Source organism: Musa acuminata, chromosome BXJ2-3 (genome assembly GCF_036884655.1).
Source record: "Musa acuminata AAA Group cultivar baxijiao chromosome BXJ2-3, Cavendish_Baxijiao_AAA, whole genome shotgun sequence".
Classification (NCBI taxonomy): Eukaryota; Viridiplantae; Streptophyta; class Magnoliopsida; order Zingiberales; family Musaceae; genus Musa; species Musa acuminata.
Genome location: NC_088340.1, coordinates 43,380,339 through 43,405,243, shown reverse-complemented (window position 1 = coordinate 43,405,243; position 24,905 = coordinate 43,380,339). Strand labels below are relative to the sequence as shown.

The 24,905-nt window shown below is 44.8% G+C and overlaps 2 protein-coding genes across 3 annotated transcripts; both read left to right on the top strand.

Annotated features, from left to right (window-relative positions):
- The first annotated feature begins 2,660 nt into the window (after positions 1-2,660).
- On the top strand, positions 2,661-11,059 carry LOC135608483 (uncharacterized). Of its 2 annotated transcripts, XM_065101412.1 has the most exons (16): positions 2,661-2,888; positions 2,982-3,110; positions 3,211-3,308; positions 3,399-3,499; positions 3,587-3,665; positions 3,855-3,915; positions 4,448-4,494; positions 4,615-4,707; positions 4,867-4,957; positions 6,805-6,853; positions 7,652-7,768; positions 7,851-7,998; positions 8,662-8,754; positions 8,827-8,895; positions 10,609-10,651; positions 10,745-11,059. In XM_065101412.1, exons 2-16 carry the CDS (start codon positions 3,053-3,055, stop codon positions 10,843-10,845), a joined length of 1,248 nt encoding a protein of 415 aa, XP_064957484.1. In that variant the 5' UTR covers positions 2,661-2,888; positions 2,982-3,052; the 3' UTR covers positions 10,846-11,059. The 2 variants fall into 2 exon arrangements, with proteins under 2 accessions (XP_064957484.1, XP_064957483.1); XM_065101411.1 differs by having other exon boundaries at positions 2,661-3,110.
- Positions 11,060-14,990: 3,931 nt separating this feature from the next.
- LOC103979845 (indole-3-acetic acid-amido synthetase GH3.8) lies at positions 14,991-17,414 on the top strand. Its single transcript, XM_009396060.3, has 3 exons — positions 14,991-15,452; positions 15,528-15,629; positions 15,729-17,414. The coding sequence occupies exons 1-3, from the start codon at positions 15,115-15,117 to the stop codon at positions 17,134-17,136; spliced, it is 1,848 nt and encodes a 615-aa protein (XP_009394335.2). The 5' UTR covers positions 14,991-15,114; the 3' UTR covers positions 17,137-17,414.
- Positions 17,415-24,905: the final 7,491 nt, after the last annotated feature.

Genomic DNA, 24,905 nt, shown 5'->3' with positions numbered 1-24,905 from the left:
TGCTATCGATTAACTCTATTTAACTAGAATTCAACTGAATTGATCTCTAATCCTCATTTAATTGATTTGAAAATAACATTATTTCATAAAGGTCATCGGGATAAAATAACACATTCAAATATTCCTTTTAAATATCATTAATATCAAATACTATCAATTAACCCTTAATTGATTTGAACCCTAATTTAATCGATCCAATTGAACTTGATTTAATTGGAACCTAATTGAATCGATCTTTAATCTTTATTTAATTGATCTAAAAATAACATCATCTCATATTGATCATGTATATATTAGGATAAAATGACATATTCAAATATTTCATTTAAATATCATTAATATCAAATGCTACTAATTAGCTATCAATTGACTTAGAACCTTAGTTCCATCGATCCAATTGAACTCGATTTAATTAGAACTCAACTAAGCTAATCTCTAATCCTCATTTAATTGGTTTGAAACCATCATAGTCTTAGTATAAATTAGATTAGATTAGATCCAATTTAAGTTAAATAGACTTGAATAAGTCAAACCAATTTGAAGTCATCCTAAATCGATCTAACCGATCAAATCTTGTTTGATTCGATCAATGTTTGAGCTCAAATCCATGCATAATACTGGGCTAGGTTGGGCCAGTCCATATACTAATCATATGCAAACACAACACCATGCTAGGCTAGCTCTTGGCTCATGAATTGGTTATGTACGTTGCACGTGATCGCCCATATTGGGCTAGGCTGAGCTAGCCTGCAGGCTAGGGCCTGACCTATGGGCTGAGCCTAGCCTACTGACTAAGCCTAGCTAATTGGTTGTAGCCTAACCTAGAGTTAGGCCTAGCCTGTGAGCTATTTCAACTTAGTTTCTATCTAATTTCATTAATATTAAATTGTGACAATATATATTCATTAATAATAATATATTAAAAATATATTAAAAGATAAGATTGAAATATAAACTTTAATACAAGCAAATAATATTCATAATTCAATAAAAATTAGAAATCATACATTCAATGAATAATTTCATCATAATCTAATCAAACAATAAAATTTTAAACCTTAAAAGGGATCAAAGAATATCAAAAAAATTTAGATAATATATTTTAATCTAATAGGAAAAATTTTAACATTTAAAGGATCAAGAAATATTTTTGAACTTCATACAAAATATTTTAATCCTAAAAATAAAATTTCAAGAAAAGTAAAAAAACCTACCTCTCCTCGATAAGATACAACTCCTCATTTCTTCTACTATTCGGCTTGGTGAGGAACGAATGAGAGAAACCCTCCCCTCAAATAGGAGGAGGTGAACCATTTATTAAAAAAAAAACTTTTTAAAAAATTTATATTTATATAATATTAATTTTATTTAATATAGTAACAAATATGATATCACTATATTTGTAATGCTTAATAGTTATTTCTTAAATTACAATAGGCGAATGTCAAGACCGCTACGACAAGGACCAAGGCCCCTCACGGCAAGGACAAACAAGCGCACGGGCAAGTCGAAAAACTCGACCCATGACTTATCCCTTCGGGCACACCAAATGGGATACATCAAAAGTGGAGGAATCAATGAATTCGATTCCGACGAACTCGATAGAGCAAAATAATCGAACGATGTGTCTTGAACCCCCTTGTTGGAGCCCCGAAGCACACCTTCCGAGGACGACAAATAATAGGGAATAAGGTGATGTTAGTTTTGACCTACCAACTCACCCAACAACACGCGCTCACCTAGGCAGTGGTGAGGGTAGAAGGGTCCACGTGTCGCCCCTTTTCTATGGCAAGCGTGAGGGAAGCAACCCACCACTCCCTACCGATTGCAATTTCGGGAAAGGTTGCATGCCCGAAAAGGAGCATTAATCCTTTACAACGAGGCATGTCTCCCCACCCCCCCCCCCCCCCCCCCCCTCCCACCTTTTTTTTGTCTTCTACTTGCAAGGAGCATTAATCCCTAGCGACGAGGCTCATCTCCCCCTTTCCTGGTTACCCGATGCAAGCAACCACCATCCGTTTATCTCATGTTGAAGCCATTCCTAACAAAAGGCGCTCTTTGCGATGGCCCCTCACTTACGATGCATCGTAGAGAAATGTACCAATCGATCGTTGACGTAAATGAGTCCCTAAAAGACTACAGATTCAAAGGAGAAGTCATCAATCTTTTGGCACCGATTGTTCATGTATAAAAGTCGACCCCCATAACATAAAAAGGGACGAAAGTTTTCATTATTCCTATTCTACTATTAATTTTACTATCAGGGGTCGAGTTGAAAACTTCCACAACGTCGATCGCTTGTGCATGAGCCTTGGTGGAGCCAGGGCGCACCTCGACTCGACTTCAGAACGTCAAAGGAAAACCTGCCTCCCATGATCAAGTGCAGATTCCACCTCGCTACGCCTCAGAAATCACCTTAGCCGAACCTTTGCCCACTCCAACGACCACCCAGAATCGTCTCGTGGTTTTCCATGATGAACTTGCGCCTTCGGAATGGGTTAAGACGTACGACTCTCTAATTAACCACGTCAACGGAATAACAAATAGAAATATAAATATATAAACATATATTTTCTTTCTGAGATCCAATCTCCCACAGGTATTTAATTAATCGAACCATCTTTCACACCCGAACGCAAACCCAAACCCAAACCGTTACCAACGTACTTCATCAACGCTTCACGCAGTTCGAGAGAGAGAGACAGAGGAGTCGGGTCACCCGCATCCGTACCGTTACAGTCTCACTCCTCGGCGTACAAGATAACTCCAAGAGTGGACGACGAAGACACGAAGCACGTCGTCACGTTCGCGCTGCATCGATCTCGTTTTCCTGTCCTCGATCAAGGAAAACGCGAGTCCTGCGTTTTCTTGGATCACTCAACGCACCGGTCACCACCTCCCTTCTCTTTCTCCTCCTCCTCCGCTTCCTTTTCTTCTCTCCCCATCTCTGTTGTTCCAAGTCCAGATTGCCACATATTTAGGGTTTCTTCGGCGCATCTGATGATCGCTTGACGGTTCCCTGAGTTGCTCCGGATCCGGGAATTAGGGTGACATGGGGAGCTCGGAGGACAGGGTGGTGGCGGTGATCATGGTCGGCGGACCCACGAAAGGTGCGATCTATTAGATCTGTGTCCTTTCTCCCCTGGAATGTTTGGGGTTCTTGGATGAATTTTTGAGGATTTGTGGCTGAACAGCCGATACACGTTGCAGGAACTCGCTTCCGGCCTCTTTCTTTGAACGTTCCGAAGCCGTTGTTCCCCTTGGCTGGTCAGCCGATGGTCCATCACCCGATATTGGCCTGCAGAATAGTGTGTCTCGTTGCTGATTTTGCTACTCCAGATCCTGCGCATTCACAAATGCTGAACAATTTCTTCTCTTCTTGTTGATCTGTCATGTAGATCCCCAATTTGGTGCAAGTATATCTTATTGGATTTTACGAGGAAAGGGAGTTTGCGCTATATGTATCGGCCATCTCCAATGAGCTCAGAATCCCTGTTCGGTACTTATTTCTTGATACCCACATGAATTCTTAAAATACGGGAGGCTTGCTTGATCGAATCTTTTTGGTTTTTTGAATTTCTTTTAGGTATCTGCGGGAGGATAAGCCACATGGCTCGGCGGGAGGGCTATACAACTTTAAGGATTATATAATGGAGGATGACCCGGTGTGACATATTTTCTTGACTATTCATTTAGATATCTGAAGCTATTTACTATATGATTGAAGATCTTTGCTCGTTTCTTTTGGTGCCTTATTTCCATATTCAAAACCAAGGAATTCAGTAATATCATCAACTAGTTCTCATTGTGGCCCTTCCGGTGCTTCTACTTTACCTGTTTCTTTTTGTTTGCAGTCTCATATAGTTCTTCTGAACTGTGATGTTTGCTCGAGCTTCCCACTGCCAGATATGCTTGGTAATCCTTTGATGTAGCTCTTTCTAATGATTTATGTTGTCGTTGCCAACATCTTGTTACTTATACCATTCATTATCTGGGATGGTACATATTGTGTATACTTAGTTGTCAATTAGTTCTCTATCGCTTTCTCTCTCACACACACACATTACTGTTGGCTATTCTTCAAAGTTGAAGTTCTGTTGTTTTTGCATCATATTCATAATTAAGTTTTTGAGAAGCCCCTTATCTTTATGTGGCTTATAGGTCAGAGCTCACACCTCACAATTACTTAATGTTTTGAAGCTACCTTTTCTTGTTTATGCTACACTTCAAATAAGTATGGACATCTGCTTGACCTTTGAGTTCATGGTTTAATGATAAAAACATTAATTTTGCGAGATACTCTCTTTACTTGCTATCATGTCGGAAAAAAAAAGAGAATTTCTTTCCAACACCAAATGATTTCGATAAGTACATATCTCTTGATTGTTACTAGTTGTTGTCCTCTTGTATACTGGTTTGAAGTCTCTTTTGCTCTTTGTGCATGCAGAGGCTCATAAAAGATATGGTGGGCTTGGAACATTATTAGTAATCAAGGTGTCAAAAAACTCTCGTTATTATTCTAATCATTTTCTTTATGTGGTATTGTTTTGTTATTGGTACGTCATTCTAGAATGTTCACTTTTTCTGATTGCTTTCTGTTTTTGTTCTCTATAGGTATCTGCTGAATCTGCCAATCAGTTTGGTGAATTGGTCGCAGACCCTGTCACAAATGAATTGCTCCACTATACTGAGAAACCAGAGACTTTTGTGAGTATGCGGTTTCTTTTTCTTTTTCTTTTTCTCTCAATTATATGTTAATCTAATGTTTGATGCATGCTGGTTTTTATTTAATGATACAATCTCTGAATGTTGCATATCATTCTAACAAGTTAGTGATGATGGCTATAAATAAAATCAACATTGTAGGTGAGTGACCGTATCAACTGTGGTGTGTATATATTTACACCAGAGATTTTTACTGCCATCCAAGGTGTCTTTACACAAAGGAAAGACACAGGTAGATTTCAGCTTTTGATGTTTGTATCTTTTATCATAGTTAGATCACAGTGTTAACATGAATCTTGCACTAATATATATATCTTTCTATTAATCAATGATAATTTATTATCTTGAGATTGACTTTTTTTTTTGGATAATTTGCTCTGATGATTCTCCTTTGTGCAGTGCTTTCTTATGTTTTAGAAATAATATCTAATTGTAATGTAAAAGCAAATATAAGTTATTTGAGCATAGAGTATATGTTTGGTAGTCTACTGCATGATGGAATTTCAATTAGTGTCTAAAAAATGATTCCTTTTGCCATTGGATTTCCTTTTCTAGTGCCATTGGTGGCGCTTAAAAAAGAGAAGATACAAAATGATGATCAGATAGAGGTATGAATACACTAGAAAAAATATAACAGAGTAATTTAGCACAACGAGCTCAAATCATTGGTTCTCCTACATGGGAAAACTTATCCAAAGGGTGAAAGTTAGTTGTTCTTGTAAATAACATCACTACTTGATCAATATGTTCCTTTAATTAAAATTGTTTTCCTTGTGACCATATCCCATACGAAAGAGCAGAGAGGCTTAATGTGGTTTTATAGTCTTAGTAAGTAGTAACTATTCTAACCATTTATTTTGAGAAGATCTCAGATAGACTTGAGTAGCCTGGAACCAATCTGGTCTCAGTTGGTTAACTCATGGGGAAAGAAGCGTTATACTTAGCCAAGACATGGAAATTCAAAACTTGAAAGTGCTTTAGCTACATGTGCTCCTTTCATTTATGTTGTACACGAGATTTTCAATTTGAGTTGGTTATGCTTGTAGAGGGTTTTTGTAGTATTTTTATTATCATCTATATAAATTCTATGTTGTCTCAAGCTTTTGTTTCATCAAGTGGATATCTTAGTTGGGCCTAACCTCCCTTTAGACACTCAGCATAATGTTATGTCAACTTATGAACCTTTGGAAAGCTTGCTTGATATGTCATAGCATAATTTGGTAATACCGATGTAACAAATGCTATCAAGAAACTTGCAACAGTTTTTTTTTTTTTGTAGTTTAAGACATAGCCCAAGATAATTACACATAATTGCCATATGCATGTGATTGTTCTGTTGTATTTCAACTGTTATTCTCCGATAGTTCGGGGCAGTAAAGCTGGATTTGGCAAAAATATGTTGTATAAATTCTAAGAAATGCTAAACTATCTATAATAAATAAAGAAAAAACGATGATTTTTTTTAAAAAAAATGCAAAATCATAGTGGATACCTTGGAGATCGTTTTTTTTGTATAGGTAAGGAAATTTAACAAGGAATTTGGGGTTTTGTTGTTAAAGTTATCAAATGATCAAACAAATTCAAGTCTCTAAACTATAAGTAATTAAATGTGGACATTATGTTGGGAACATTGTGACAGACAAGTGATACTGGTTAGATTAACTCTATGTGATAAATGTGCTGCTATAGAAGACTGTAAAGTTATTATAAGGCCAAAGGACCAGCATTTGATACAACTTATATATATATATATATATATATATATATATATATATATATATATATATATATATATATATATATATATATATATATATATTGTTTTCTACGTATCATCCTTTTCGTAGTCAAATGAAAATATTTTCCTAGGACTGTGGAAGTTGTATGATGCTTCTGCAATCAATAAATTGATTTTTTTGGCATTTCTGATATTTTATAATTTTGGACTGTTTAATGGATCAGAATGTCTCAATTTTACCTTTTCTTATGATTTATATAATGTTTATATTGTGTTTTTTTTGTCTACATTTTTCTTTTAAAAAGAAGGCTTAATTCTTGTTTGCTGCTACCTTTTTTCAGCTAACATGCGCCGTATGAACAGTTTTGAAGCTCTTCAATCAGCAACTAAGTATGATTACGCTAAATTTTAAACTTTTAATTTCATTTTGCATATTAAATGCCTTCGTTTACTTTGACATTTAATAATGCTTTTTGGTGAATGGAAAAAGGCATCCAAGATATTCATGGAGTTTATGAAAGAAAGACAGAAAACAAGAGGAAAATACTACATAAAATTTATGGTTTGTTATTGTAGTATATTAGCAGGCATCATCCAGCAAAGCACCCAAAAAAAGACACAAATGAAAACCTAACTAGTCTGAGGATCATGGTCAGAGTTATGGTCAATGTAAAACTTAAGAAGACTAGCTGTATTTAATATGTTTGATGCAGAAATGTTAATATGGGAGGACTGTGACTTATGTTTTCTTGTAGCTTACCAACCATTGACACGTATTAATGCACAATAATAATACAAATATGGCTGTGTGTGTAGGCAACCAGTTGTTTCTAGGTCTGTGCTGTATGCCTATTTTTCTAAATAGGCCTTTTAAAGAGTTGCTGCTTAGGACTGCCAAGGCATTCTTACAACTCGCACTAAATTATGACAATCAGTTTTTGTGCAACAGTTTGTCATATGATGATCAGAACTGAAATCATGGAAGTTTTAGTTTTTTCACCTGATTATTAGAACAATTATGTGGCTTTGCTTTGCAGCTCATAGCCATCCAAATCTGGGTAGTTTTCTTTACCTCTAAGGGTTCTTTTATCATATGTATAATTTTTTGGGGAATTATGGCAGCATAAGCCCTCTTTTAGGCTTCTTCAGAAGTGATTATCTCAATATGTTGACATTTGTCTTAAGCAGAGCACTTCCTGTAGACTATGTTAGGCTGGATCAGGATATATTGTCTCCTCTTGCTGGAAAGAAGCAACTGTATACATATGAGACACTTGACTTCTGGGAACAGATCAAGACCCCAGGGTGAGAAAATGTTAGCATGAGAAAGTTTATTTTGTTTCAAAATTGTTTATTTTTTGCAATCTCTGCATTTCTGTTGTTTCAGGATATCTATAAAATGTTCTGCCTTGTATCTGGCCCAATATCGCTATACCACTCCACATCTTCTAGCTTCCGGTGATGGCACTAAAAGTGCCACCATTATTGGTGATGTTTTTATACATCCATCAGCCAAAGTACATCCAACTGCAAAGGTCATCTTTCTCATCTTGTTACAACCTAACATTATTTCTCCAGGATCCTCCACCAATATGCTATTATTTAAACTTTATGATGTTTTGACCTACAATAGGTATTTATTATTATAAATAAAGATATTATTGTTTTTAGTTTGGTCCCATTTATTAATAATAGGTATCTATATGATCTCAAATAGACAAGGATGGAAATTTTATGAGCCTTTTAAAGGAATAGAGACAAGAAGGATCTTTAAGGACAACTCTGTATGTCTGATCAAACATATTATCGCCAGAAAAGGTAGAATTTTATATTAAAATAGCATCGATGGCGTGAACTTTGTGGTTCTGAAAATCATTCAACATCCCAAACTAGAGATAAGTTGAATATGAACACTTAGATCTTGGAGTAATTTAAATATAAAAGTTGACCGTTACTTGATTCTTCTATATGCATTTTATCAATCTATGCCTGTTATTCTATGTAATGTAAGCATGCCAACGACGTACGACAGGACTGCTTATTTCATCTTTGAAGAACTGAAAGAATAAGACAAGTATATGAAAAATACCAAATCTTAGTTATATGACAGGACTGCTTTTTACAAGTGGACCTCTGTATTTTAGTTGATAGGGTACCTTCATATTTTAAATTTATACATTTGTGTTCTCATGGAACAGATCGGTCCTAATGTCTCCATATCTGCAAATGCTCGTATTGGAGCTGGTGTGAGGCTCATCAGTTGCATCATATTGGATGATGTTGAAATTAAGGTCTGTACTGAATTGTATTGGAATTGTAGGAGCACTTGCACCCAAATATTCATGTGATTTCTTTCTTAACAGGAAAATGCTGTTGTTATACATTCTATTGTTGGGTGGAAATCATCTATAGGGAAATGGTCACGAGTACAGGCAAGCTTCAGTCTCTTTTTACTGGCCTTTTATTGGTCCTTACCTTTTCAGGAGTACAAGCTGACGTTTCATAATTGCTCCACATTGTTTGGTTAGCAATTGATTTTGAAGGCTAATTTTTTGGACATGAACAACTAAATATCTTATTATGAGATATATGATCTACAATTACTTGAGGAATTTCTTTTTTCAAGGATCCAGACCCTTGTCAGCTACAAGAGTTGTTGCTAAAATGCATCTTCAAACTATATATATATATATATGTATGTATATATATATGTATGTATGTATATATATATGTATATATATGTATGTATGTATGTATGTACACACACACACACACACACACACACACACGCATATATATATATATATATATATATATATATATATATATATATATATATATATATATATATATATATATATATATATATATATATATATATATATAGAAGCTAGGCTCCACTGATGTAGAGGCTGCATGACGCATGACAAATGATTAGTTCTCAACTTGTCATAAATTAGTTTGGACTACAGTGAGGTTATTTATTAGTCAACTCACTGGAGACAATCTTTTTCATCTAGAATTGTAAGATGAGGCAGGGGAGATCATACTAAATGAGTCATAATTTTAGGTTCATATTGTCTTTAACAATTCTATATCTTGGAAGTATCGACTAAAATAATTAACATGAATTTTCTTAGGCTTATGCTATTTCATGATACTGGAGTGAGATTGATTTTTTCTCATAAAAATTAGATGAGATTATATTCAGGACCAACAATCTTTTTCATTCACACACTTGCCTAGCAATTCTGAAGAACCAACCTTTTTCCCCCTTATTTAAAGCTTATTTTTGGGTTCTTCTAGTACTTCACACAACTATTTTATCGTTTCACACCTACTTCCATCCCTTTGAACAAGTGCCACATGAAGTTTGAGTCTTAATATGGTTTCAAAATGACAAGAAGGATTCGGGAAGTTACACTTAATGAACAGAATACTGATTCAAGTTCCTTGTGAGAAAAGTATTACAATTCTTCCTTCTATGGACCAAATTTTGCCCCAAAACGCTTGGATGATTTTGTTGTCAATAATTATTATTATTAGCTGGAGTTTGTAGAGGACATTGACTGCTACAAATGTCTCATCAAGTTGAAAAACAATAATATTTATTTTTAATTATTACCACTAACTGGTATATCTTCATGTTCATCCTTCCCATCAAAACATAATAATGTTATTAACCGCATCAACTTGTTTCCTGTAGTTTGTTCCATTGCTGCTTTTGTCAATCAAAATTATTTGCCTTCGCCACCAAACACGCAAGTACTGTTGATATTTTAAACTTGCGTTTAACCTATCCAAGCCAGTGAGGCTTAACAGCGCTGTCAGACTTGAACATCCAAGAAGTTGTCTGCTAATGCTCATATACTATGGTGTTTAATATCGCCAATGCCTTCTGGAAACACCTGCAGATATTTAACATTGTCCATATATCCAGCTATTCTTTTGCCTGGTTTAGTTGGTACAAAACTTAGTCCTCATTAGTAGTGTGAGGAACACGAGTCAAAAACAACAAACAGGGTTGCAAAGTAGCTGTTTTAATAAAGCAACTTCTTATTAACTTTGCTCAGCATGTTGACACTCTGTATATGAGATGTCGATGAACTTTCTGAGTTCCCTTACAATTCGAGCATGCATCTCAGGCCGAGGGAGACTACAACGCCAAACTTGGAATCACTATCCTCGGTAGCTTTTCCTGTTCCTATTCTGTCATTAATGTCATTACTCCTTTGACATGCTGCTCACTTACCATCTTTTTTTTTTATTTTGGAATTTTAGGAGAAGCTGTTGCAGTTGAAGATGAAGTTGTGGTGGTTAACAGTATTGTCCTGCCGAATAAAACCCTCAACGTTAGCTTTCAAGACGAAATCATCCTTTAATTTGTTTTCCCAGTTTTTCCTAATTATTCCCACCTTGTTTGATGTACACAGTTATGCTTTTGTTAGATTTTTCTTTATTAGTGTCTCAAAGAGAGCAAAGCTGCAACTTCCTGCAGCTTATATATTATTGGACTGGTGGTTTATTGGGTTATATATGTTTTGTTGTATCAACACGCAACTATTGACCATATAAATGACAATTTTAATTAGCTTATTTTTTGCTGGTGTTGTAGTGACGGTGATGGTGGTGGGTTGGATCTACTTGGATTCTTATTAATCCAAGACGCTTGTGATCCATACCTGAGATTTCAAAGTGGATTCAGATGAAATAGGTCCTCAAAAAGACTTGATTGGTTGATGACACTGATGAATATGGTTTGAATGTTTACTTTATGCTATACTAATGTGAGCTTTTTTTAATTAAGAGAAAAAGAGGCTAAATAATAATAATAATTTGCATTTGTAATCATATCATGGTTGAAATCAACTAGCGTTTGACAGAAATCTAAAGTAACAGCATCAAACGAAGGTAAATAATGCCATCATCAGAAGTTTTAATCGAACTCCACTTCTTTGATGGGCTTCATCACATGTTTAACTTAAAAGCTCGATGTACGATTAGGATCGTCCAATGTTTCAACACAAGTTAATTAATTGATCGACATCATCAGATAGGCCAAAACCATCAATCACAGGCCAATCGGATGGGATTTTTCACTCGTAGCTCCAACACTATGCGGCTAGTCGTCATGGCATGTGTCGTCCTATGAAGTTTACATTATTGTATGCTGATGGAAGACCAAGGAAACCATGTTCTATCGAAATAATATACCCCACAAAGTGGCCAAAGGCTGCTTCCTCATCTTTTTTATCTTATGTATATATATATAGATAGGTCTTTTTAGAGGGAGGAATCTAGTTAGGCTTCACTAACACAAAACAAAGTGAAACTGGGTGGGTGAACCCTAATAATTTTCCTGTCTCCATCTCAGTCTTTTAACTTGCTTAGCAATCGAGAGAGAGAGAGAGAGAAATGGTATTGACCTCAAGTGATGCTCATGTAAAAGCTTTCCAGCACGAAGGGCCACTCGATCTGTCTGCCTCTGCTATGACCGTCGCATGATCCATGTCGATCGCCACGTCGAGCACTTAACTCGGGCCAACAACCCCTTTGCCTGTTCTTGGCACTCGACCATTTCTGTCACAGCACAAGTCCCCCCACCACCATCCCCCATCGGGTCCCGACTCGGACCTCAGACACCACATGGCTGACTTTAGGCCGCGGCCGAGGTGCCACAGTCTCGCAGCTTTGCTCCCCGTGAACTGCGAAAGACGAGGACCAAGGCTTATCCATTGGGGATGGTGGGGACTGTTGAACTCAGACGACGACGAACAATCCAATCAGCTTTTTTCCTGCCCACTTGTCTCTCCCACTCCCACTTCCCACTTCCCACTTCCCACTGCACGTCTCAGCCGCTGCGCTGGACCATCGGCAAGCACAAGGCGAGCCCTTCCGGCTCCTTGTCTCACCCTTTTGGGAGATGACTGCCACCCGAAAGGTAAAAAGACATGCAAGTCTCGTCACTCACGCAACAGTAACAGTGGCAGCGTTAAGCGCAAATGGTGATGAGACTTGTTTCTTTGACGGTGGCGTAGCTTCGGATGCATTAATACGAGCTTCTTTTTTACCATGCATGTACAACACTGACCTCCACTTACCAATGACTGTCATCATCACGAGTCAGTCGCAGGTTACAGACAGACTAATTTACGTGCCATCCTCCACCATGTTGGCCACTGCACCAACAGCACTGACTCACTTGAGAAGCACGCCGGGAGTGCATCCGATAGTTTTCCTCTTTCTTTTACCGTCAACACCACTCCATGAGGTCAAACCTCAACCTCTCGACCTCAGTCGCAGGTTGAGCATTAACTAACGCAGAGTGACGAGAGTCAAACTTGTCCCTCGCTTTGCGAAGGAGAGATGAAGCTTCCTGCTGGCGAAGCCAAGAATGTCTCGGGGGAAAGCGAAAGGTGAGGTGAGATGCTGTGCCACCAGCTCACACTCCACAGTCTCTCGATGCGTGCCATGAGATAAATGCATTGGCAGACAAGCTTGCAGCGCGGAACTCGTGAAGAACAGTAAGTTCCATCTCCGGAGACGAAGAACAACGACAGAGAGAAGGGTTCACACGATCTGAAACTATGATGCAGCAACTTCGCTTTGGTCTGGAAAAGGCCGTTCCTTGGGCTCTCACTTTAAGGATTCCGCTGCTATAGCCGGCAGCCGGCAGCCACTGCGATATGTCATCACACACACACACACGCAGAGTGAGAGGCTCAGCTTGTGGCCGAGGACAGTGGCGAGCCCGTGAGTGTGGTGGTCAGCACCTGGGGAGACAACTGAAGGGCTGGTCGGACCCTCACCTGACGGCAAATCATTAAACAATTTCTGTTTGGCACGTAAATCCTGGTGTTCAAGCCATGGATTCGAGGTCGCATTAATGGTGATTGACGGATACATGGACCTCCGCATGCAGTAGCCACAGGGTGGGGATGGGGCATGAAGAGGCACAGTTGTTGAGCTACAGTTCTAGACAACATAGACAGATTCTAATCCTAGTTCTCGAACGGTGCACATGGTCTTGGGAACTCGATCGAGAGCACCACGGAGTAGCCGTCGAATAAACTTTTGCTGTGGATTCCATGGAGATTTGGGAGCTCAAAACTCGGTTATGCCGAGATGCTCTCGGTGAATAGTTTGTGTCGACATCCGCGATGACATCATTCCAGCCGCTGGTGTGGAATCCAAGCTCCGAGAACACTTTGGCTAAAGAGAGAGACTTGTCGGCCTGCCTTGCCGACGTAGAGCGCGTTCTGTCATGCACCAACAAATCGGATTCTCTCGCCCTACAAGAGCAACAAATTGACGGTCATTAAGGCGAACACTTCATCTGCATGCCGTCGACGGCGGTCCTCCGTGCTGCTTCAGGTTGCGTGACGGCGCACTTAATGACGACGACGCCTCACAAGGAGTTTGCTTGGCGAGCGTGGCGACAAGTGGCTCGAACGCAGCGGTTCCGTGATGGGTATATGTTGTTGAAAGGTCGCCCTCCTTCGCGCATGCGCACTAAAATGTCATCCATCGACTACCATCGTTGAGGGAATAAATGAAGGTGGCTAAGCAAGTCGATGAAAAGAGAAGTCGAAGAAGACCCAACGAAAGCTCGGAAGGTCCTCCTCCTCTGTGGATCTCCATCCATGCACGGATCTGATCACAGTCATGAACACAAGCACAAGCAGGTAAATAGACAATAGCAGCGTCCGTGAAAGGGCCACCAACATGCTAATTTCTTGTGTCATGAGATCCAAGGTTTGAAATGACATGGGACTCAGTATCCACAAAAGCCTGACAACAATGAAGGCAGCCGTATCTTTTGTGATCCATGCAACAACAGCACCCCCAAAGGCTTTGGTGGCCTAATGATCGAGCCCTCACATGCTGGCTCATAAAACAATGGCAGATTGGAATCCAAAGTCTCAACCAGCCAATTGAGGTGCTCATTGCTTCCAGGGACAAAATATGTTTCAGTGCCGGCTTTATCCAGCCGCTGCATCATACGACATACGTGCACTCTAAAGCTACTGCTGCTCCTGCCCTCCAAGTGCTTACAATAATGCCGCTACGGATATCCAAAACCATGGGTGAGAGAGGAGACGGGGAGGAGGCGGACATGGCCACCCTCTTCGATCCCGGCAAGGAACCGGAGACGTCTTGCAAAGGAGCAGCAGCTGCGGTCGCGGTCGCGGTCGGGGCACACGCCCGACATGGCGCCACGTGGCCCCGGCGGCGGAGCTGGGTTGCCACGCCCGCCGGCCGGAGGTTGCTGTCGAGCTCCGCCCGCCCTGGCCCGCCCCGGGGCGACACGTGTGCCGGTGTCGAGGTGGACCGCGACAGGTTGCTGGCCTGAGGCTCGTCCGCGCCAGGGCCCGCGTGTCGGGGCGGTGTCCGAATCCCGACGCGACCGCGGGGCCCACGGTGTCGCACCCGGTGTCTACACGCCCTGATGCGGCCTCGGCAGTCCCCGCACTTCCAATCTCACGCAGGGCCTTCGCCTATAAAAGCCCCCGCAGCGGCCTCAGCGCTCTCCATCCCCCTCTCGCATTCCCTCTCTCTCTCTCTCTCTCTCTCACTCTCTCACTCTGAGCGCACAGGCTCTCTTCCTCCCTCCTCGCATCGCGGTAATCGCTCGAGTGACGGCGACCAAAATGGCCGTGGAGACCGTGGTGCCTGCGGCGAATGGAAACGCCGCCAAGGTCGGGCCGGCGACACACGAGAAGCACGCGGAGAAGCTGAGGTTCATCGAGGAGATGACCGCGAACGCGGATGCGGTGCAGGAGAAGGTGCTGGCGGAGATCCTGACGCGCAACGCCGAGACGGAGTACCTCCGGAGGTACGGGCTCGGCGGCGCCACGGACCGCCTCACCTTCAAGGCCAAGGTCCCCGTGGTCACCTACGAGGACCTGCAGCCGGAGATCCAGAGGATCGCCAACGGCGACCGCTCCGCCATCCTCTCCGCCCATCCCATCTCTGAGTTCCTCACCAGGTACATTAAATCCTTCATCTTCCTTCGTAGCTGGGAACGTGTGCAATTGGGATCTTATTTGGCTCCTTTTCGAAGCTCTGGGACGTCTGCTGGCGAGAGGAAGCTGATGCCCACGATCAAAGAGGAGCTCGATCGCAGGCAGCTCCTTTACAGCCTTCTCATGCCTGTTATGAATCTGTGAGTACCCATCTTTGCTTTCTCTTCTTTACCTTGTCATCATGCATCAGATCAACATGTACCGATCATCTAACTCGATGCTTCTTGGCAATGGAACAGTTACGTGCCGGGCCTGGACAAGGGAAAGGGGCTCTACTTCCTCTTCGTGAAATCGGAGACCAGCACACCCGGCGGGCTGACGGCACGACCGGTGCTGACGAGCTACTACAAGAGTGAGCACTTCAAGAGCCGCCCGTACGACCCCTATAACGTGTACACCAGCCCGACCGCCGCCATCCTCTGCGCCGACGCGTTCCAGAGCATGTACGTGCAGATGCTCTGTGGCCTCCTCCAGCGCCTGGACGTACTCCGCGTGGGCGCCGTCTTCGCCTCTGGCCTCCTCCGCGCCATCCGCTTCCTCCAACTCCACTGGAGGGAGCTCTCCCAGGACATCGCGGCCGGGACTCTCACCGCCAAGGTCACCGACCCCTCCATCCGCGGCGCCGTGGCTGAGTTCCTCAAGCCGGACCCGGAGCTCGCCCGATTCGTCGCCGCCGAGTGCTCCGAGGGGGAGTGGGCGGGGATCATCACCAGGATCTGGCCCAACACCAAGTACCTGGACGTGATCGTGACGGGAGCCATGGCGCAGTACATCCCCACCCTGGAGTACTACAGCGGTGGTCTCCCCATGGCGTGCACCATGTACGCCTCCTCCGAGTGTTACTTCGGCCTCAACCTCAACCCCATGTGCGACCCCTCCCAAGTCTCCTACACCATCATGCCCAACATGGCCTACTTCGAGTTCCTGCCGCACGGCGGCGACGGCCACCACCCGGGTGAGGGGGTGGACACGGCCCAGCTGGTGGACCTGGCGGACGTGGAGGTGGGAAAGGAGTACGAACTTGTGATCACCACCTACGCCGGTCTGAACCGGTACCGCGTGGGGGATGTCCTGCGGGTGACCGGGTTCCACAACGCGGCGCCGCAGTTCCGGTTCGTCCGCCGGAAGAACGTCCTCCTGAGCATCGAGTCGGACAAGACCGACGAGGCGGAGCTGCAGAAGGCGGTGGAGCGCGCGTCGGCGCTGCTCCGCCCCTACAACGCCAGCGTGGTGGAGTACACGAGCCACGCCGACACGAAGGCCATCCCGGGGCACTACGTCATCTACTGGGAGCTGCTGGCCAAGGACTCGTCGTCATCCGCTGCGGCGGCGGCGGCGGCGCTGGCCCGGGACGGGGTGATGGAGCGGTGCTGCCTGGCGATGGAGGAGGCGCTGAACTCGGTGTACCGGCAGAGCCGGGTGGCGGACGGCTCCATCGGGCCGCTGGAGATACGCGTCGTACGGGGGGGCACCTTCGAGGAGCTGATGGACTACGCCATATCGAGGGGGGCGTCCATCAACCAGTACAAGGTGCCGCGCTGCGTCAACTTCCCCCCCATCCTCGAGCTGCTCGACTCCCGCGTCGTCTCCGCCCACTTCAGCCCCGCCCTGCCCAAGTGGATCCCGCACTTCCCCGGACACAACTGAAGCCCCACGGGCCCCGCCTTCCGACCGGCCGACCGACCTTCCGCGTCAGCTAGCTCGTGGGTCAACGGGGCGAACGTGTCGTGGGGAAAAGGAAAGGCTGTCGTTGACCGTCTCCTTGTTTGACGCCGTCAAGTTAGCATTATAGTCCCGTGTTTTAGTGAAGATGGATGATTCTAGCCATGTGAGTACGTGTTTAGAGTAGTCGCAGGACGTGTTGATGTAATGGTACCTCAGCAATAATTCGGAGCCCAAAAAAAAGAGCTGCTTTCGTTATTTCATATTCGAATTCATGAGTTGACGGCGATAAGTGACTTTTATTTGGACGCAAAAAAAAAAAAAATATATAATAATTTAATTTCATATTTCAAGGTGGCGTTTCTTCCACGTGATAAATACCTTCTATCTGCGGTTGCTTCGGTGAGCGGGGGGAGCAGATCCCGGCCCACCTCATCATGGGTCTGGGAATGATGGGAAACGTTTTACTTGATACATAGAATCTTAGATCGCATGTGCTCCGTGTCCTACCGAATCATATCGCCGCGTGACCGGACCGGGTCCGAACCTGGTAAGGAGTGGGTGGGCGGTGGTGACTCGGATCGAACCGTGTTGGATTGTGTTGTGGGCGTTGGAAATTAGGGGGCGTCGTGGTTGACCTCGACCCGAGTCGACTTGTCGCCGGCGCATGTGCGCCTAACTGGATGTCGGCCCTGACTTGACGTGGTCGGTCGGATCCCGTGGACTTGAGTGATTATTCCATTGGAAGATAACATTCGGTTGGTAAAACGCACAACGGAACAGTGCGAGAAGCACAGTTTACAAAGCGCACGTGGCTTACACATACCGAGGCGGCCATGAGCCAAAAGAGACTCGTCAATGGTTCGCAAGGTCAAATATAGCCACTCTTATTGACCGGTAATTTCCGGTGCCAAGAAGCTTCCCGGGGACTTGTGTCGTAGATTTCACTTCGATTTGTACTGATCGTCTACATGTGCAGAATCTAATTTTGGATCGATAAGATTATTTATACATATAAATCTGGCCCGAATCAAAGACATCACTCTTCATCCAGAGTAGAAAATATTTACTCCTCCCAGTAATATTTAAGAAGTTAATAGGATGGCCGCATGCCACTAAACAAAGAGTGATATCGAGAAAAAGGGCATTGCAATGCATGTAAAGATTATCTATAGATGGATTGGAATCTGTACCATTATTTTAATAGAGAACATCGATCTGGAACAAAAAGTCAATCCAACTGGCAAAGTTGTCTTTGATCATATTCAATACACGATACATCTGTGTTTATAAAGTGTTCATCACATTTGTTACTTTGATGGAAAGAATTGATCACTACAACTGTAAGTAAGATACACTTTCTTTTTGTTCATTTATCCTAAATCCTTGAGTTTTCTTGTTTTGCAGATTGGGAAGACAAAACTCTTTCCTTTTGGCACACTAGTCGTTAATATTGGGGGGCTCAGAAACAATGAGCTTGACACTAGTTGTACACTAGAATCCCAGTGATCCATAAAGCTCTCGGAGGAATGATTGTTACCGGTTCCACATTTTGAAGTCATCATGAAAAGATGGATTTGTTTTGATAATCAAGACGAGCAACTAGTCTGCTTCCTTGGAAAATTTTGCATCCTCATTTTGCAGTGAAAAGCTGCTGCTTGGATCAGTTGGCTTCAGTTCATCATACTTTGATGGCTGCAAACATGTAAAAGAACTTTAGATGAGCAAACTCTCGAGGAGGCACAAAATTAGAAGATGTTAAACCTTACAACAGAAAACTTATTTGAGCTCACTTTCGAGGAGCCACAAAATTAGAAGATGTTAGACCTTACTACATAAAATTTAGACGAGCTCACTTTCAAGGAGGCATTCAATTAGAAGACGGTAACCAAAAGCATGCTAGACCGCATGACATGCAAAGTATGGTGCAATAAAACCATGAGCAGCCTACTTCTGTTGTTGCTATCAAATTAATTTATCGAGGTTCCATGCCGATCCACAAAAGTTAGTGACAAGGAGCACGATATATGCTTATTGAACTTTGTTAGGAAACACAAAAAGTCCTAGCATGTAAAAGGAAAATTGCACAAAAGACAAATGTAACGCAGCAGAGGAACTATAATACGACTATCATTATGAACCGGATCGTGCTCCTGCTTGGGCTCGGAAATCCAAATCGTCCATCTAAAAGAAGGACAAATCACAACCATCCAGTGGCCATGTCAAAAACTTGCTTAACTCCAGCGACATGGTGCCCTTTTTGCTAGGACCATTAACATCCGTTCTTTAGCCAAGTATTTGGCAACTAAGTGATTGATTGGAAGTTAGAAATGGCCATTCCCATCTGTGCATTTGGGGTTTTGGATAATCTGCTTTCATCTTGAGCACCATCTAATTTGGCATTTCTAGAGACCACCTAATCTCTTACATTATGTTTGTAATGTTTTCTAGGTTAATTGTTTAATGTATGACTTTCATTTATTTTTTTAATAGATCTTAATTTACTTATAGGTTCAAGTCTCAGCTATTTGAGGTTGACCGAGTGATGAAGATAGTAATTATGATAAGACTCGGTTGACGTCAGATGACGCCTCACGCAACAACACCTGGTCAATGCAGATCGGAACGCCGATCGAGGCGCATTAACATCCTGCCAAAGCTCAATTCTTCACGCCACGCCAACACAAAGTCAGATGCTACCAGCCTGCCCCCTGTAAGTAGGCAGCTCAGGAAGTAGTATGCTTCCCTATAAATACCCTCTCGTTCATTAGAAAAGGGGGGGGGAGAGACGAACACACAAAAACACTTCTTCATCTGAAACCCCCTTCACATCTGCTAACTTGATCGTCGGAGGGCTCGGCCCGACCTTTGTGCAGGTGCGAAGCCGAAGGTCCCCTCCGGACGCGCAGGCGAGGGAGTTCCTACTCGGAGGAGATGGCTACACCGTCCCGATCGGACACCGCACCCGACCGCCTCAGCGGGCTCGAGGAACGCCCCAGGGAGATCCCCGTCGTCCGGACTCGAACCGAGCTGCGTCGGCCCCGAGGCCACGGCTCAAAGTTGTTTCCCACAACAGTTTGGCGCTAGAAGGAGGGCCCGGAATGTCGGGTGACTGCCCGCCTGAGCCGTGTCCCTTGGCCGTAGACTGCCTGAGTTCTGCCTCAGGACGGCCTGCCCACCTGCGTCGTGCTCCTCGGCCGCATGTTGCCCGAGACCACACCTGCGCGGCCAGCCCGCCTGCGTCGTGCTCCTCGGCTCCTCGGCCCCATGCGCCCCGAGACACACCTACGCGGCCAGCCCGCCTGCGTCGTGCTACTCGGCTCCTCGGCCCCATGCGCCCCGAGACATACCTGTGCGGCCAGCCCGCCTGCGTCGTGCTCCTTGGCTCCTCGGCCCCATGCGCCCCGAGATACACCTGCGCGGCCAGCCCGCCTGCGTCGTGCTCCTCGGCCCCATGCGCCCCGAGACACACCTGCGCGGCCAACTCGCCTGCGTCGTGCTCCTCGACTCCTCGGTTCCATGCTTCCCGAGACACACCTGCGCGGCCAGCCCGCCTGCGTCGTGCTCCTCGGCTCCTCGGCCCCATGCGCCCCGAGACACACCTACGCGGCCAGCCCGCCTGCGTCGTGCTACTCGGCTCCTCGGCCCCATGCGCCCCGAGACATACCTGTGCGGCCAGCCCGCCTGCGTCGTGCTCCTTGGCTCCTCGGCCCCATGCGCCCCGAGATACACCTGCGCGGCCAGCCCGCCTGCGTCGTGCTCCTCGGCCCCATGCGCCCCGAGACACACCTGCGCGGCCAACTCGCCTGCGTCGTGCTCCTCGACTCCTCGGTTCCATGCTTCCCGAGACACACCTGCGCGGCCAGCTCGCCTGCGTCGTCCTCCTCGGCCGCATGTTGCCCGAGACCACACCTGCGCGGCCAGCCCGCTTGCGTCGTGCTCCTCGGCTCCATGCTCCCCGAGACACCTGCGCGGCCAGCCCGCCTGCGTCGTGCTCCTCGGCCTCCTCGGCTCCTCGGCCCCATGCGCCCCGAGACACACCTGCGCGGCCAGCCTGCCTACATCGTGCTCCTCGGCTCCTTGGCCCCATGCGCCCCGAGACACACCTGCGCGGCCTGCCCGCCTGCGTCGTCCTCCTCGGCTCCTCGGTCCCATGCGCCCCGAGATACACCTGCGCGGCCAGCCCGCCTGCGTCGTGCTCCTCGGCTCCTCGGCCCCATGCTTCCAGAGACACACCTGCACGACCAGCCCGCCTGCGTCGTCATCCTCGGCTCCATGCTCCCTGAGACCACACTTGAGCGGCCAGCCCGCCTGCGTCGTCCTCCTCGGCTCCATGCTCCCCGAGGTCACACCATGCGTCGGCCTGCCCTACTAAGTGTGCTCGTCGGCCGCACGCTACCTGGGTCACCGCTGCACACCCGACCCTTCTTAGTTGCTAAACTCCACGATTCCCACACCTCCGGCAAGGCGCCCGGCTGGGACAGTATCTCAATGCCGAAGCCATGCCTCGGACCCCTCCTTTTTACGGCATGACTTCCTTCGGGGGGGGGAAATATGATGAGGATAGTAATTATGATAAGACTCGGTTGACGTCAGATGACGCCTCACGCAATAGCACCTGGTCAATGCAGACCGGAACGCCGATCGAGGCGCATTAACATCCTGCCAAAGCTCAATTCTTCACGCCACGCCAACATAAAGTCAGATGCTACCAGCCTGCCCCCTGTAAGCGGGCAGCTCAGGAAGCAGCATGCTTCCCTATAAATACCCTCTCGTTCATTAGAAAGGGAGGGGAGAGACAGACACACAAAAATACTTCTTCATCTGAAACCCCCTCCACATCTGCTAACTTGATCGTCGGAGGGGTCGGGCCGAGCGCCTCGGCCTGACCTTTGTGCAGGTGCGAAGCCGAAGGTCCCCTCCGGACGCGCAGGCGAGGAGTTCCTGCCCGGAGGAGACGGCTACACCGTCCTGATCGAACACCGCACCCGACCGCCTCAGCAGGATCGAGGAACGCCCCAGGGAGATCCCCGTCGTCCGGACCCGAACCGAGCCGCGTCGACCCCGAGGCCACGGCTCAAAGTTGTTTCCCACGACACCGAGTGATTCCGGTTTGTGCAATTTAACTTTTTCCTCCTTTGTCATGAAGAGAACCATGTCCTAACTTACTACTTGTAACTTGTAAGCATCTCTTTTTCCTCCATTATTATCCACTTAAATTGATTCCTCATATGTATGTAATTTATCTGTACTCATTCTCCCTTAGAAGCTTGCCTAGTGAATAGAAAGAAAGGTCCAACATCCTTTTGTGAACATAGAACAAGCAAAATAAACAAACTTAACATGATTAACAGCAATAGCATATCAATGGACAAATATATATACATTTATACATACGTATACATATATACATAATAAAAATATATTACATATAGAAATATATAACAGAGACAAACTAAGAGTACATACGAGGATCACAAGTTTGTCGTCAGAGTAAATGTTCCACAGAAAAGAACCAAAAATGTACTGCATTATATTGCCAATAAATAGGACATCAACTACTCACAAAAACAAAATTGTCCCACTTATTTCATGTACCAGTTAAATGGTGTAAGTTAAAATTACTTGAAAATTTTCATTAAAGTCAAAAGTTGCAACAGTTGTATCATGTAGTAGACCTTGAAGGCCTTAATATATGATCCATCCACAGATATCTTTAGCACTTTTCTAAAATTCTATTCAGACTTGTATTTCTCAGATTTAGTTTAGTGTCAGATATTCAGACCTTTATACTTGATATGCAACACTTGACAAATAGTATTCAACATATCATGGAAGTAACCATACAAAATTAACATATAAAATCATGGAATATAACCGAAAAATGCAAGATGCCCTCAAATAAACATATAAAATTAACTTCAAAAATGGACCAGCATTAACAGAAGCAAGTCTTCTGCTAGCAAAACAGAGAGACGCACAACAAGAGCAATATGTGCTACGTAGCTTATCCCACAATTACTGATGAGCATGTCATTGGACGGAGAGGAGTGAATGATGCAAAAAACAAAAGCTTATTGACATCAGGTTTCATTGCAAGTAGGAGAACATCATATAAAAATGAAATTCACAGAAGAAAGGACTGCTGAGAATATTCTATTCGAGATCAAAGTCCGATTATGAATAAAACAAACAATGCCCATAGAACGGAGGGCATATATATACATATAAAACTCCAAAGTCTACCGCAATACCAATAAAAACAACAAAATTGTACCAGCCTACCCGTCAACGCCAGAAGATGTTAACCATCACTGTCCTACTACAAACTCGTTCCCGCTGCAGCCCCAAAATCCAGAAGGTATATGCAAGAAGATATCTTCTGATACCATGCCATGATTCATATAGGTACCACTTGCACCCACCTCCATATAAGAAAAACTCCTCTCACAGGAAGGAAGGAGAATGAGGTTGTCGACTGACAGAAAGACCCAGTTTGCTGTTACTCATGCAGGGCCAAACTGGAGAGAAACAAGAAGGTACTCTGAGGCCTTCTAAGGAAAAAGGCCCCCACTCGAGGATCCTGGAAAAGGAACTCCTCTCAAGGGATGGATACAACACCGAGAGGGCACAACCAAGGAGTAATCTCTCTCTCTCTCTCTCTCATAGTCTAATGCCCTCTGACATGAGTCGGAGGCGCATTTTCGATCGTTTGTCCAAATCAGAGTATAAAGAACGGACGAGCGACAAATTACCTCCATTCTCCGCGTCCGGAAGCAGGAGGGCACCGGACTCCCGCGGCGAGAGGAAGGAGATCGAATCGGAGAAGCAGGTGGAGCACAGAGTGAGTGGTAGAGAAATCGCGCGATAGAGGAAGGTATGCCGGCCCTGCTTCCGTAACACTCATCGTCTCGACTCGGACGCCGAGTGAACCCTCGATGGTCTTTTCCTTTTCCCTTTGTTTAGACCCTTTTTACATATATTAATTAGTAGCATATTTTCCCCTCTAATTATAATAATATTACATGCATTCCTTCAGAATTTAAATTTTGTTTATATTAACCCGTGATTTGGGTCAAATCGATTCGACTCCGATTCATGATCGGATCTTCTCTATCGATCGGATCGGGTTCGCAGATCGGACGGTGAATCAAATGCTTCCGTTCCGGAGATCGTGGGAACGGTGGGGCGAAGCGCTAACGGACGTCTGGTGCCCGTGCCCCACCACCGGCCCGCCACGCTCTTTCCTCGCAGCTTCTCCCAGCGTCCCCTTCCCTCCACGCGACTTTCGCCACGTCATTGCCCCCCGGTTGTGTTCATTCCCCCGGTACGTGCCTCCGCTCCCTCCGATCACCCGTTGGCCGCGCTTTCTGTATTGCGCATAACAGTTTTGCCGAATGGGTAACCTTACCGAAGCTGAAAAATAACTAAACCTCAGAGCGCGCTGGCGTCCTTCGTGGCTGGCATTCGACGTAGAGGATCACCATTCGGTGTATTAGATTGATGAGTTGTTTGATGACAACACAAAACAGATTGTTTGTCCAGAGGAAGATGCGCCAGGTGTTCGTTCGTCGTGGTTCGCATCAATGATTAAATAGTGAGCACGACACGTGGACACCTTGCGTGTGCCTCGTTCATATCGTTTCCCGTAGGAGATCCAGGCCTTCCGAGTTCTGGGAACCGAGACACATCCTGGTGAGATACGATTGAGGTGACGGTTCGACCCCAGACAGCCAACTTTCCCCCTCCGTGAA